The sequence below is a fragment of the Myxine glutinosa genome, chromosome 10, assembly GCF_964187855.1.
Source record: "Myxine glutinosa chromosome 10, kmMyxGlut1.1, whole genome shotgun sequence".
NCBI lineage: Eukaryota > Metazoa > Chordata > Myxini > Myxiniformes > Myxinidae > Myxine > Myxine glutinosa.
In genome coordinates, this window is record NC_136270.1 from 90,024,753 (window position 1) to 90,037,762 (window position 13,010).

General features: G+C 37.8%; 1 protein-coding gene across 1 annotated transcript in view; it reads right to left on the bottom strand.

Moving 5' to 3' along the window:
- LOC137433984 (epithelial splicing regulatory protein 2-like) overlaps positions 1-13,010 on the bottom strand; it is a 56,659-nt gene that overhangs the window by 17,463 nt on the left and 26,186 nt on the right. Inside the window, exons 7-10 of the mRNA XM_068126532.2 lie at positions 10,563-10,673; positions 8,291-8,423; positions 5,857-5,896; positions 5,333-5,715 (exon numbers count right to left, since the gene is read on the bottom strand). Coding sequence (XP_067982633.1) covers positions 5,333-5,715; positions 5,857-5,896; positions 8,291-8,423; positions 10,563-10,673 — 667 coding nt within the window. The remainder of the gene's footprint in view (positions 1-5,332; positions 5,716-5,856; positions 5,897-8,290; positions 8,424-10,562; positions 10,674-13,010) is intronic.

Consider the following 13,010-nt stretch of genomic DNA (forward strand, 5'->3'; position numbering starts at 1 on the left):
AGTGGTAGTTTATGTGTTCTCTGACCAAATTGATTAATAATTTAATTTTTTTATGATTATTATTTATTTATTTTCATTATTAATCATTTATTTATTTTCTTTCTCATTTGGCCAATATCTCAGGCACCTTTTGAGCTGGGAAGCTAATATTTGGACATGAGTGACCAAGTGATGTGGCTATCAAGGATATTTTTGATTTATTGATTAATCATTTCATCTATTAATTATTTATTGATTAATCGATTAATTATGTATTGAGTAATCAATTAATTATTTAATTTTTTATAAATGACTTATTTAATTAAATTTCTAAAAGATACATCTTCGGATGAAGCACTAGTGGTTTAGTTATGCGATTAGCCAATTGATTATGAAAATATTTTGTGATAATCTTTTATTGATTTTAATTATACAATTAATCAATCAATTAGTGTACACCTCTCCCTCCCAATGCAGCCTCAATGAGCTGCACCGCGGTATTGCCGGGCGCCAGAGGCGTCCCGGCAATGCCGCGCTGCAGCATATTTAATTATTTGGCATGGGGCGGTGTACTTTGAATGTATTTGTACTTGTTGTACACCCCTCCTTTCCTATGCCATCTCCAGGCATTGCAAATCGTCATTGCTGGGCACCGAAGGGGGTTCGGCAGTGAAGCACGCTGAAAGAGTACTCAGTTTTCACTCTGGTTGTTGTACACCGCTCCTTTCCTATGCCATCTCCAGGCATTGCAAATCGTCATTGCCGGGCACCAAAGGGTGCTCGGCAGTGACGCACGCTGAAAGAGAGTACTCAGTTTTCACTCTGGTTTCTTGCTTTCTTTCTTGTTTTCTTTCTTGTTTGTTTGTCCGGGCGATATCTCAGCCATCCTTTGAGCTAGGAAGCTGAAATTTCGGCACAATAGTGAGCAAGTCCTTTGTCAAAAACGGCATTTTTTGTTTTTTTGATTAATCAATAAATTGAGGAGTTATTTAATTATTAGCGATTAATTAAGTACTTATTTAATTAATCAAATTTCCTTTCTCTTCTGACCATTAACTCAGGCACCTTTTGAGTTAGGAAGCTGACATTTGGACATGCCAATGACCAGGTGATATAGCTGCAAAGGATATTTTTGATTTATTAATTAATCAATTAATCGATTAATTATTTAATTATTCGATTAATGACAAAAAATTTTTTTTTTAAAGTTACAGATTCTGATGAAATAGTGGTAGTTTATGTGTTCTCTGACCAAATTGATTAATAATTTAATTTTTTTCTGATTATTATTTATTTATTTTCATTATTAATCATTTATTTATTTTCTTTCTCATTTGGCCAATATCTCAGGCACCTTTTGAGCTGGGAAGCTAATATTTGGACATGAGTGACCAAGTGATGTGGCTATCAAGGATATTTTTGATTTATTGATTAATCATTTCATCTATTAATTATTTATTGATTAATCGATTAATTATTTATTGAGTAATGAATTAATTATTTAATTTTTTATAAATGACTTATTCAATTAAATTTCTAAAAGATACATCTTCGGATGAAGCACTGGTGGTTTAGTTATGCGATTGGCCAATTGATTATGAAAATATTTTGTGATAATCTTTTATTGATTTTAATTATACAATTAATCAATCAGTGTACACCTCTCCCTCCCAATGGAGCCTCAATGAGCTGCACTGCGGTATTGCCGGGCGCCAGAGGCGCCCCGGCAATGCCGCGCTGCAGCATATTTAATTATTTGGCATGGGGCGGTGTACTTTGTATGTATGTGTACTTGTTTGTTGTACACCGCTCCTTTCCTATGCCATCTCCAGGCATTGCAAATCGTCATTGCCGGGCACCAAAGGGGGCTCGGCAGTGACGCACGCTGAAAGAGAGTACTCAGTTTTCACTCTGGTTTCTTTCTTTCTTGTTTGTTTGTTTTCTTTCTTGGTTGTCCGGGCGATATCTCAGCCATCCTTTGAGCTAGGAAGCTGAAATTTTGGCACAATAGTGAGAAAGTGCTTTGTCAAAAACGCTATTTTTTTTTTTGATTAATCAATAAATTGAGGAGTTATTTAATTATTAGCGATTAATTAAGTACTTATTTAATTAATTACATTTCCTTTCTCTTCTGACCATTAACTCAGGCACCTTTTGAGTTAGGAAGCTGATATTTGGACATGCCAATGACCAGGTGATTTGGCTGCAAAGGATATTTTTGATTTATAAATTAATCAATTAATCGATTAATTATTTAATTATTCGATTAATGACAAAAAATTTTTTTTTTTTAAAGTTACAGATTCTGATGAAATAGTGGTAGTTTATGTGTTCTCTGACCAAATTGATTAATAATTTAATTTTTTTATGATTATTATTTATTTATTTTCATTATTAATCATTTATTTATTTTCTGTCTCATTTGGCCAATATCTCAGGCACCTTTTGAGCTGGGAAGCTAATATTTGGACATGAGTGACCAAGTGATGTGGCTATCAAGGATATTTTTGATTTATTGATTAATCATTTCATCTATTAATTATTTATTGATTAATCGATTAATTATTTATTGAGTAATCAATTAATTATTTAATTTTTTATAAATGACTTATTTAATTAAATTTCTAAAAGATACATCTTCGGATGAAGCACTAGTGGTTTAGTTATGCGATTAGCCAATTGATTATGAAAATATTTTGTGATAATCTTTTATTGATTTTAATTATACAATTAATCAATCAATTAGTGTACACCTCTCCCTCCCAATGCAGCCTCAATGAGCTGCACTGCGGTATTGCCGGGCGCCAGAGGCGCCCCGGCAATGCCGCGCTGCAGCATATTTAATTATTTGGCATGGGGCGGTGTACTTTGAATGTATGTGTACTTGTTTTCTTTCTTGTTTGTTTGTCCGGGCGATATCTCAACCATCCTTTGAGCAAGGAAGCTGAAATTTCGGTACAATAGTGAGCAAGTCCTTTGTCAAAAACGGCATTTTTTGTTTTTTGATTAATCGATTAATTGAGGAGTTATTTAATTATTAGCGATCAATTAAGTACTTATTTAATTAATCAAATTTCCTTTCTCTTCTGATCATTTACTCAGGCACCTTTTGAGTTAGGAAGCTGATATTTGGACATGCCAATGACCAGGTGATTTGGCTGCAAAGGCGATTTTTGATTTATTAATTAATCAATTAATCAATTAATCGATTAATTATTTAATTATTCAATTAATGACAAAAATTTTTTTTTTAAAGTTACAGATTCTGATGAAATGGTGGTGGTTTGTGTTCTATGACCGAATTGATTAATAATTTAATTTTTTAATGATTATTATTTATTTATTTCCATTATTAATCATTTATTTATTTTCTTTCTCATTTGGCCAATATCTCAGGCACCTTTTGAGCTCGGAAGCTAATATTTGGACATGAGTGACCAAGTGATTAATCAATTAATCGATTAATTATTTAATTATTCGATTAATTAATAATAATAAAATTTCAGTTGCAGATTCAGATGAAATGGTGGTGGTTTATGTGTTCTGTAACCGAATTGAATAGTAATTTAATTTTTTAATGATTATTTATTTATTTTCATTATTAATCATTTATTTATTTTCTCTCATTTGGCCAATATCTCAGGCACCTTTTGAGCTTGGAAGCTAATATTTGGACATGACAGTGACGAAGTGATGTGGCTATCAAGGATATTTTTGATTTATTGATTAATCATTTGATCGATTAATTATTTATTGATTAATTGATTAATTATTTATTGATTAATCAATTAATTATTTGATTTTTCATTAATGACTTATTTCATTAAATTTCGAAAAGATACATCTTCGGATGAAGCACTAGTGGTTTAGTTATGCTATTAGCCAATTGATTAAGAAAATATTTTGTGATAATATTTTATTGATTTTAATTATACAATTAATCAATCAATTAGTGTTCCCCTCTCCCTCCCAATGCAGCCTCTATGAGCTGCACTGCGGTATTGCCGGGCACCGGAGGTGACCCGGCAATGCCGCGCTGTAGGATATTTAATTATTTGGCATGGGGGCGGTGTACTTTGAATGTATCTTTACTTATTATTATTATTATTATCATTATCATTATTATTATTATTATTATTGTACCTTTTTTTAACATTTCCTCTATTATTGAATTTTGGGGCAGAATTGTTTTGTTGGAGAACACCCCCCCCCCCCCACCCCCCCGGGGAATTATATCTATGGGAAAAATCACTCCTGATTTATTTATGAACTTTCGATTCAAAAACTAATTTTCTGGAAAGCATGGTGTTTGTAAATCGAGACATTACTGTACACATTAGATCAGGTAGTATTGACGATGTTCACAGTTGTGCAACTCCCTGCAGTCTATGAGCCTAAATTTGAGATTTGGCAACTTCAGATAAGATAAAAAAAAAAAAAATCTAAATGTTCCCATAGTTGATCGCACATTAAGTTTTTGCAACGATTGGTTATGAGGTTACAAAGAAAATTGATTTTAAAAGTTTTCCATTGAACCAATGTGCGCACCAGACAATGTGACCAATGACATCTGTTATCAAATTATATTTCCTACATGTAGTTGATCACAAATGTAAAGTTTGACATCGATCAGGATTTTAAACTGTTTTATTTTAAGATTAAATTTCATGGCTGCCACACCATGTGACTGGTGACATCATTGTTAACCCTTTGAGTACGGATGATGTCCAGTGCCGCAACCCGTGAAAAAGTTGTGTACGGATGACGACTACAGTACTACACGTCATCGACTATACCTATAAATAGATAGTCAGTACGTGGTTGCATTCCTGTACCAAAATGCCAAATTAATCCCGTACCGGGGGTATTTTTATCAAAAAAAAATCCCGTACTCAAAGGGTTAAACTACATTTCCTTTGGGTAGTTGATCACATATGTAAAGCTTCACATTGATCAGTTAAGCAGTTTGAGAGAAGATTGAGGTTTTCCTGTTATCCAAAATGGTGGCCAAACGCAATCGAAATTCAAGCATTTTTGGGACCTTTAAGCCATACAATGACCGACAGATGGAGGGGAGTATGCCATGAACAAACTTGAGTTCCACCACACCAAATATCATTTTAGCTACGTTGGTCACAAGTTCCCATCAGAAGTTTCAGAGAAGAGGCAAGTTTACGGACGGACTGACGATGTGCCATCACATAAGCTCACCTGAACTACGTTCCAGGTGAGCTAACGAGCATTTCAGAGATTTAGCAACTGCACAGACAAAAAGCAGAGCATAATTTGTGAAGAAACATCAAAATATAGGGTGAAGAAAAATAATTGCATTCCGTAATCAAAGCTGTCCTACCTGTTGAACCTCTGCAGTTGTGCTTGGAAAGATTTCTACATAACGCCGACCTAGAGAATGGCCATGCCAAGTCAATGCCTTTTGAGACTCTTCCTCACTGGCAAGCAAGACAAATGCATCCCCAGTTGGCTGTCCATCACTATGCTTGACCAGGAGCACACCTGCAGCCCCATCTGCAATAGTCACCCTAGTCGGCCCAACCTTCATTTCTTTTCTAGTTGCACTTGATCCCTCATTCTCCAACCCAAACAATGGCTCAAACGCAGAGTTGGAATTGAAAAAGGAAACAACTTGTTCCGCTGTTGTGGAGAAGGGCAGTCCCCGAATACGTATGATCGCTCGAGCTCCAGTGTTCACAAAGTCTACAACTTCATCAGAAACTCCTGCCAAATGGTTAAAAAAAAAAGAAAAAGAAAAAAAAAAAGGATAATCTCAGGTCAATTAAAGCAGAATGATCAATCAGTTCCAGATCAAATTCAAAAAAATATTTTTTAAAACGTGTTGACGGTCCAAAAATAACCCACCAGCAATCTTTGTGAACTCTTCACTCGTCCCTTTGTAAATCTACATGGGGTGGGGAAACAAGCAAAGGTGATTATGCACTGCCCAATTTTTATGCCTCCATCGACAGTTGCCGGAGCAATTATGTTTTCAGATGGTCCGTCCGGCTGTCCCTCCGTCTGTCTGTGATAGGTTTTTGTTCCCACGATAACTTGAGAATGGCTGAAGGAATCTTAGTCAAACTTGGTGCAAGTATGCATAATGATGTAAAGAATCACCGATTAGCTTTTGGGGTCTGAGGTCAAAGGCCAGAGGCCAGAGGTCAGGGGTCATGTCAGGTAAAAATACGACTTGTAAACATCTGAAGGGATTTCAATTAAAACTTGGTACAGGTTTGTATAATGATGTAAACATTAGCCGATAAAATTTTGGGGTCAAGAGGTCAAAGGTCAGAGGTCATGTCAGGTAAAAATGTGATAACTTGAAAACAGCTGAATAGATTTAAATCAAACTTGGTACAAGTATTATAATGATGTAATGTGGGCGGAGGCATATCGGTTGATGATGTGACATCGGAGTGTCCTAGTTATCCAATTTAAGTACAAAAGACACATTTTGCATCACACAAGACAAGATTAACTCGTACATCATAAATTTCCTGTACCAGCATCACACAAAAGTAAAAACCAAACAAGATTCCATTACACCCAGACATGTCTGCATTTGGCTGATAGGTAAATGCTTTAAGTGCAATTGGACAATATGCAAAGATGCAAGAGTGAAGTTCAGCTGCATGGGAGGTTTAGATGGCAAAGTGTTTGTATGGACTGCTAATTTATTATAGCAAAATGGAATCTCTCCTCCCCTCCCTCCCTCTCCCAGTGGAGGCTGGAGTTCCACAATGCAGTATGTTGGGCCAAGTCTTGTTCCCAATACATATTAATGACCTCTCCGATGCTCTGGAAACCTTCCTTTTTGCAAACAACTCCACATTGTGCTGTGCAGTACCCCATATCCCACTGTTGGGCAGACTGCAGCTGCACCTCTTTGGGGATATAAAATTTATTTGACATCTGAAATTGAAAATGCCCTTAAATCTTTGAAAATTTCACCATCTTGGCTGACCACTCTGGAAGGATCGTCAAACATATCTTTCCATGGTCAGGCACTGGAAAATGTTTTTAAACTCTAGGCCTCCATCAGCTATTGTGTCCTAGGCCAAACAAAGTTTGCCTTTAAAGCCAGCCACAGACTGGGCATCCTTTGTCGATCCAAGTCTTTCCTTGGAAAATTAGAACTATGCAGTCCACAAGGTACAGGCCTTTGTTCATAGCTCATTGGAGGACTGCTCTCCCCTAAGGCTTGGCACCCCAGCATCACATGTCCCCTGGATTCTGTGGAATCTAAAGCTCTGAACATTATTGGAATCTCCTATGGTGAGGCTGAAGCACAATGTCCTGTCTGTTGCTCTCACATTCCAGACACGTCAGTGGTCTCTGGATTTTTTTTTTTTTAAACCACCAATTCTCCAACATTTCCCCGTCCTCAGAACCTCCCCAGCAACTTCAGGATGCATGTGTTCTTCCAGTTACCTCCTCCTAGTTAAACTTCCCAAATCCAGGCTGGCCACACACCTAAACTCTTATTCCTTGCTTCTCCCATCTATGAAACAACCTTTCAGAGGCTTTTCTCTTCCACTCTTTCCACCAGAGCTTCAAAAGCAGGTAGTGCATCACAACCTGACCAACGATTTTTATTACCCCATTAACCCTCCCTAATCCAATCTTATTTGCTGATTTCAGCATTTCCTCCCCGACTCTCTTCCTTCCCTGTTCGTTCATTCCCTTCATGGTTGTGCCTAATCGTTACGCCACGACCCCACTGTCAATTTAACCTTGCTCTTCCATGAGCCTCACTCTTGGAGAGGGGAGGGGGAAAGAGACAGAGAGCGAAGCATTGGATGAAACAAAAGCTGCACACAACCCCATCAAAGCAAGTCTGGGAGGTATATGCCCACCTTGAATCAACATAAAACGATTCACCTTTTCTTCAACAGAATTTATCAAAACACGTGAGCTCCCTGAAATGGTGAACAATTCCCCTGCTCCCTTGAATTCATCACACAAGGCATGTGGTCACCAAAAGGTGCCATTTAACTAATAAAGGCCCGTTTCAATATCCTACTAATGCATTTGTTCAAATATGGTCAGAAAGGCCATTACTTTTTCACCAAAACAAGGTAAGGATTCATGTACTGCAAACAAACGAGCGTGCACAAAGACTCACACTCGCATTTAATTTCAATTAATGAATGTTTCATATTTAAATATTTATGAGATCAAAGCACAAACCAAAAAAAAAAGAAAAAAAAAGAAGAATGGGCATTGACAAGATGCATCAATAATTCCACACAGCACTGCCATTCATTGGCAACAAGCCGAGAGCGGACCAACTCACCTCAAGATAGCGGCTTCCCATGTAATGCTTGTTTCGTGCCAAAGCCAAGTTACGCTGCACTTTGTCTACAAACCTCACCAGCGCCTCACCATTTCGCCGACCGTAAGCATTCAGGCACATTGCAATGCCGGCTCTGCATAATGCACACACCGACAATGCACTGCTCTGTCGTGCAATTTTAACGAAAATAAATATGTATGGCAAGACTTCTTGATAAACTCCACGGGGCAGGGGAGGGCATTTCTGTCCTCTTCAGCTACTTCATCTGGAGTGAATCAATGTTTTATTTATTTACCTGGACATAGATTCACTACATTCACAGGAGCAGTTCAGTTAACACTGACCTGACCACAAAGCAGGAAAAAAAACAAAAAAAACAAAAAAACTTCATGGCAAACCCATCCTGATCAGGTCAGTGTTTGGACTACCACTGGTAACATGCAACCTACTGCGAACTATCACATGGTCGGGTTGTCAGCAAATAAACAGATGCCTCACTGGCTTGCCAGTGGAGAGGGTGACTGACATCACCCTGCAGAACTAAAAACACCTGGCAAAGGTCAGATAAACTGTTTTCAGGAGCCAACAGCCATAGAGTAAAGAGGTCTCCTGAAAAAAAACAAAAAAAAAACACCCATCTAGTTGGACTGGTTCATGGCAACTCAGGTATTCAAGAGAGTTAAAGAACCCTTGATGAAGCAAAGTGTTAGCCATTGAATTGACAACCACAAAATTATACCCTTGGGGAAGAAGGTGAGTACCGTACATTGTGCCGCTGAAGCCATGGAAGGAATGTTCCTCGTTCAATTCTGGATGACACTGCAATCCAATCTATTCTGTCCCAACCACTTTTGTACCGTTTCATGGTGCAGGTGGGTACCACACACAGAATACTAAATCAGCACCAATTATAATGGCACAAGGAAAAGTGCATACCTCCACCAGGCTGAACGGTTTACGTTTTGTATTCCACCGATAGGATGGGTCTGAATCCGGATTGGAACCACAATCGAATCTGCTTGTTCTCGTCAACTAACCAACTCATCCAACTGGTTTTTTTCATAACCCATACACAACTTCTTTAAATATTGTGCTCTACATCGTTTTTGGCCCTCACTGGCAAAGAATCACTTAATTTTTGAAATTCTAGCATCCGGATTTTCACGAAAATGTAATCATTACTTCCTTGTCACACACCCAACCTGTCCATAAAATATCGTCTGAATCAATCAACAACCTGAGACAACCTGCTCTCAAACATACAAACAAGACAGACAAGGGTGAAAACAATGTCCACCCACTTTCAGTGGCAGAAAGAATTTTTTTTTTTTAAATCACATTGCATCATCAAAATTGCACCCCACAATGTCCCCCCCAATCATGTGCAGTACATGGTATGGAGTCATAGGCACCACTCAAACAGAACTTTCAGAGAGTTTTTACTCCCAAAAGTGCATGAATCTCGTTCTTTTCAACTATGAAACCAAATGGAGCTCACTTTTCCCTTCTGTAGCCAAATGACAAGATCCAAGGAGAACGAACAATTTTGGGGCAACTTCGTAATCCATGGTTTACAATACATTTAGGTATCAACCACAAACTTGGCCAAGCAAACCTGTGAGCATGCAATTTCAACGATGTGGGGAGATTGCAAAGCATACTGAAGCAAACGAGGTTCACAGCGGAAGAAAATCATTGTATCGACATCCCAATTTATTTATTTTAGCACTCGAAAATCCAAACCAAATTATTTTTAACATCTCTAAATCACAAGTTAATTATTTTAGTCTGGCAGTTGGGTTTGAAGTGCTGCCCACCAGAATACCAGGACATCAGCATCATTAAGACTTGAAAAAAGTTTGCTTTCAACTGGGCCAAATAGATTAGTTGCAAGCTAATTCAGATGCCATAAGCAGAATTGTAAGACTGGAGAGAGAGAGAGACAGACAGAGACAGAGACAGACAGACAGACAGAGACAGACAGAGACAGAGACAGAGACAGAGACAGAGAGAGAGAGAGAGAGAGAGAGAGAGAGAGAGATGGGAGATGGGAGATGGGAGATGGGAGAGAGAGAGAGAAGATAGAGGAAATGGAAGGTGGAGACACAGATGGACCTTTTATCTAAATATTTAACAAAAGACAGGAAGAATAGTGTTTCAGGCATACTAAATTGATAGCCCAAACAAGTAATGTCATAAAAGAAAATGCAGCTCTTCATATTAAACAATGTAAAATAGTGACAACTCAAAAGTACAGAATTTAAAGAATTACCTTGTAATATTGAGACCAGCAAAGAAATTGGCAATATCTTGATCTGATGCCTGCCATGGTAGGCCACGCACACGTACTACAGTCCCAGAGACAAACGGCTCCGTGCTATAGCTAATTAAGAAGATAGAGGATGGAAGAACAAAGGACAAGCACGATATACACAAAACGGCCATACCCAAAACAATGGTAGGTATAATTAAGTGTGAAAAGACTGATAACATAAGCATTTTTGATGGCAACTGTTTGGAGTCAGACAATCCATAATCACTACAATTGTGACAATCAGAGTGGAGAATGCAAAAGCACAACTCAATGTTTGGTCAAAAAGACAGGCTCAACATCAAACGTTCCAGCCATTAAGTGGTCTAAATTGGTGAATAACAGGCAGGTGCACTGTGTCCTTCGATCAGGGAGTTGTACAGGTCCCCCAAGGTGCACTCGGGTGTCACAAAAAAATGAAAGTTTTAAAACCACAGTGTCACCATCTAATAAGTTTCTCTATACTAAAACATCCTCGCATGAAAACTTTTAGCTCATTTGGAAAAGTTGCGCAGGTCCCCAAGGTCTGAATATGTGCACACATGACACGGTTGTCACAGCAAAGTTGATTTTACAAAAATCATGCATATACACTATGCAGGCATTTAAAAATATGGGAGTAATTTATAAAGAAATGATAATGATTTACTATAGTATAGATTTATTATGTAGATACTTGTATTAATCAAAAAACAAGCATCAGACATTTACACGTGAGAAAGCCAAGATACAATCTACGAGTTTGAGAATCTACATGTTAGCAGCTCAATCAGAACTGTTGATGTACTTTTTGAAGGAACTGCAGATACTGTAGATGTTGAGCAACCTGCTTTATTGCGTACAGAACCCACGATCAGTCCATTTTCAAATGCTGGCATCTGTGTGGTCCAGAGCAGTCAAAGCCTTTGGTGACATGCTTGCTTGCACCGAGAGCTTTTATGTAGTGATGGTGTGATACACAATTATTCCTGAGTTTTTACCTGAGCTGGGATCACAAGACATGTCACTTTCATATTCAGCAGTGTGGTAATTGTGAAGAAGAAGAAGAAGAAGAGGAACTGTTGGTGTTGCCCACTAGGGGCTCGAGGCTATTTAAGATCCAGTCGCACGAATGCTCGTGCGAGACTTGGCCAGCTGTGAGCCAAAGTCAGACAATGATTCATGCTGGTAAGAGCGATCTTTGCGAGATGGTTCGATTATATTACCTCACTTCGTATATATATATATATATATATATATATATATATATATATATATATAACCTATTTGCTATAATATACTCTTGTTGTATTTGCATGTGTTTTATAGATCCTGCTTGATTAAAGTTTAATAAAGCCCGATATTGACCAAAGGCTTCTCCTTCACAACAAGCAGCTTTCACTGACTTTTTCTGCTATATTATATGACATTCGTTTTTGAAATTGTTCTAGTAAAAGTAGTAAAAGTCATTTTAGGGCCTACCAACAATTAAAACGACGTAATGCCATGTGTCTGGATGTCAATATACATGTTTTTTTTTTATAAAACAAAGTTTGCTGCGACAAACATATTTTGTGTGCAAATTGTGCACGTCTTCAAAGACCTTGGGGACATTAATCTTTTCTAAATAGGCTAACCTTTGGGCAAGCAAGTATATTTTAGTATAGAGAAACTTCTTGGACAGCAAGACCGATTTTAAAACTTCATTTCTTTGAGACACCCTAAGGTGTGCTGTGGCCTAAATCATGGACCATCAGGTAGGTGCACTGCAGCCTAAATCAAGGAATAAGAGGTAGGCAAACCGTGACTTAATGGGAGTGTAACAAACAGGTGCACTGTGGCTTTCAAAGACGAACAAGCAGGTGAACTGTGGCCTTCAGGGAATAACAAGCAGATGCACTCAGATATTGGTATCTGATGAAAGCCACAGAGCCAAAAACATTTGACTTTGCAACCTTCATCTTTTTGACAAAACCAGCAGTTGCTTGTGCTTTTCATTCTGCAGTTTTCACAATCCTGGTGCCAAAGCTGTTTTGTTTAACAATCACAAATATTACATAATGCATCGTCAAGACCTCATCCTATTGCCGTGGTTCTTAACCTGGGTTCGACCGAACCCCAGGGGTTCAGTGAGCCAGTCTTAGGGGTTCGGCGGAGGTCCTCCGAAACGCATGGCAATTTGTTTTATTTAGTTTTGTATCAATTTTGAATCTATGTGTAATTACGCTTATTATTAATATTATTATTATTTTGCTATGTATGTTACGAACAAATGGAAATTTTATTTGTAATTGTATTCCCATCCCATTCATGGTTTCTCTGGTCTGTTTAAGATAAGTTGTTTCACACTGACTGTAGTAAGTTGAATCAATGAGCAACTTGCTAATTATTCTGTTGATGGTGCTTACTTGCTTACTTACTTACTGGATT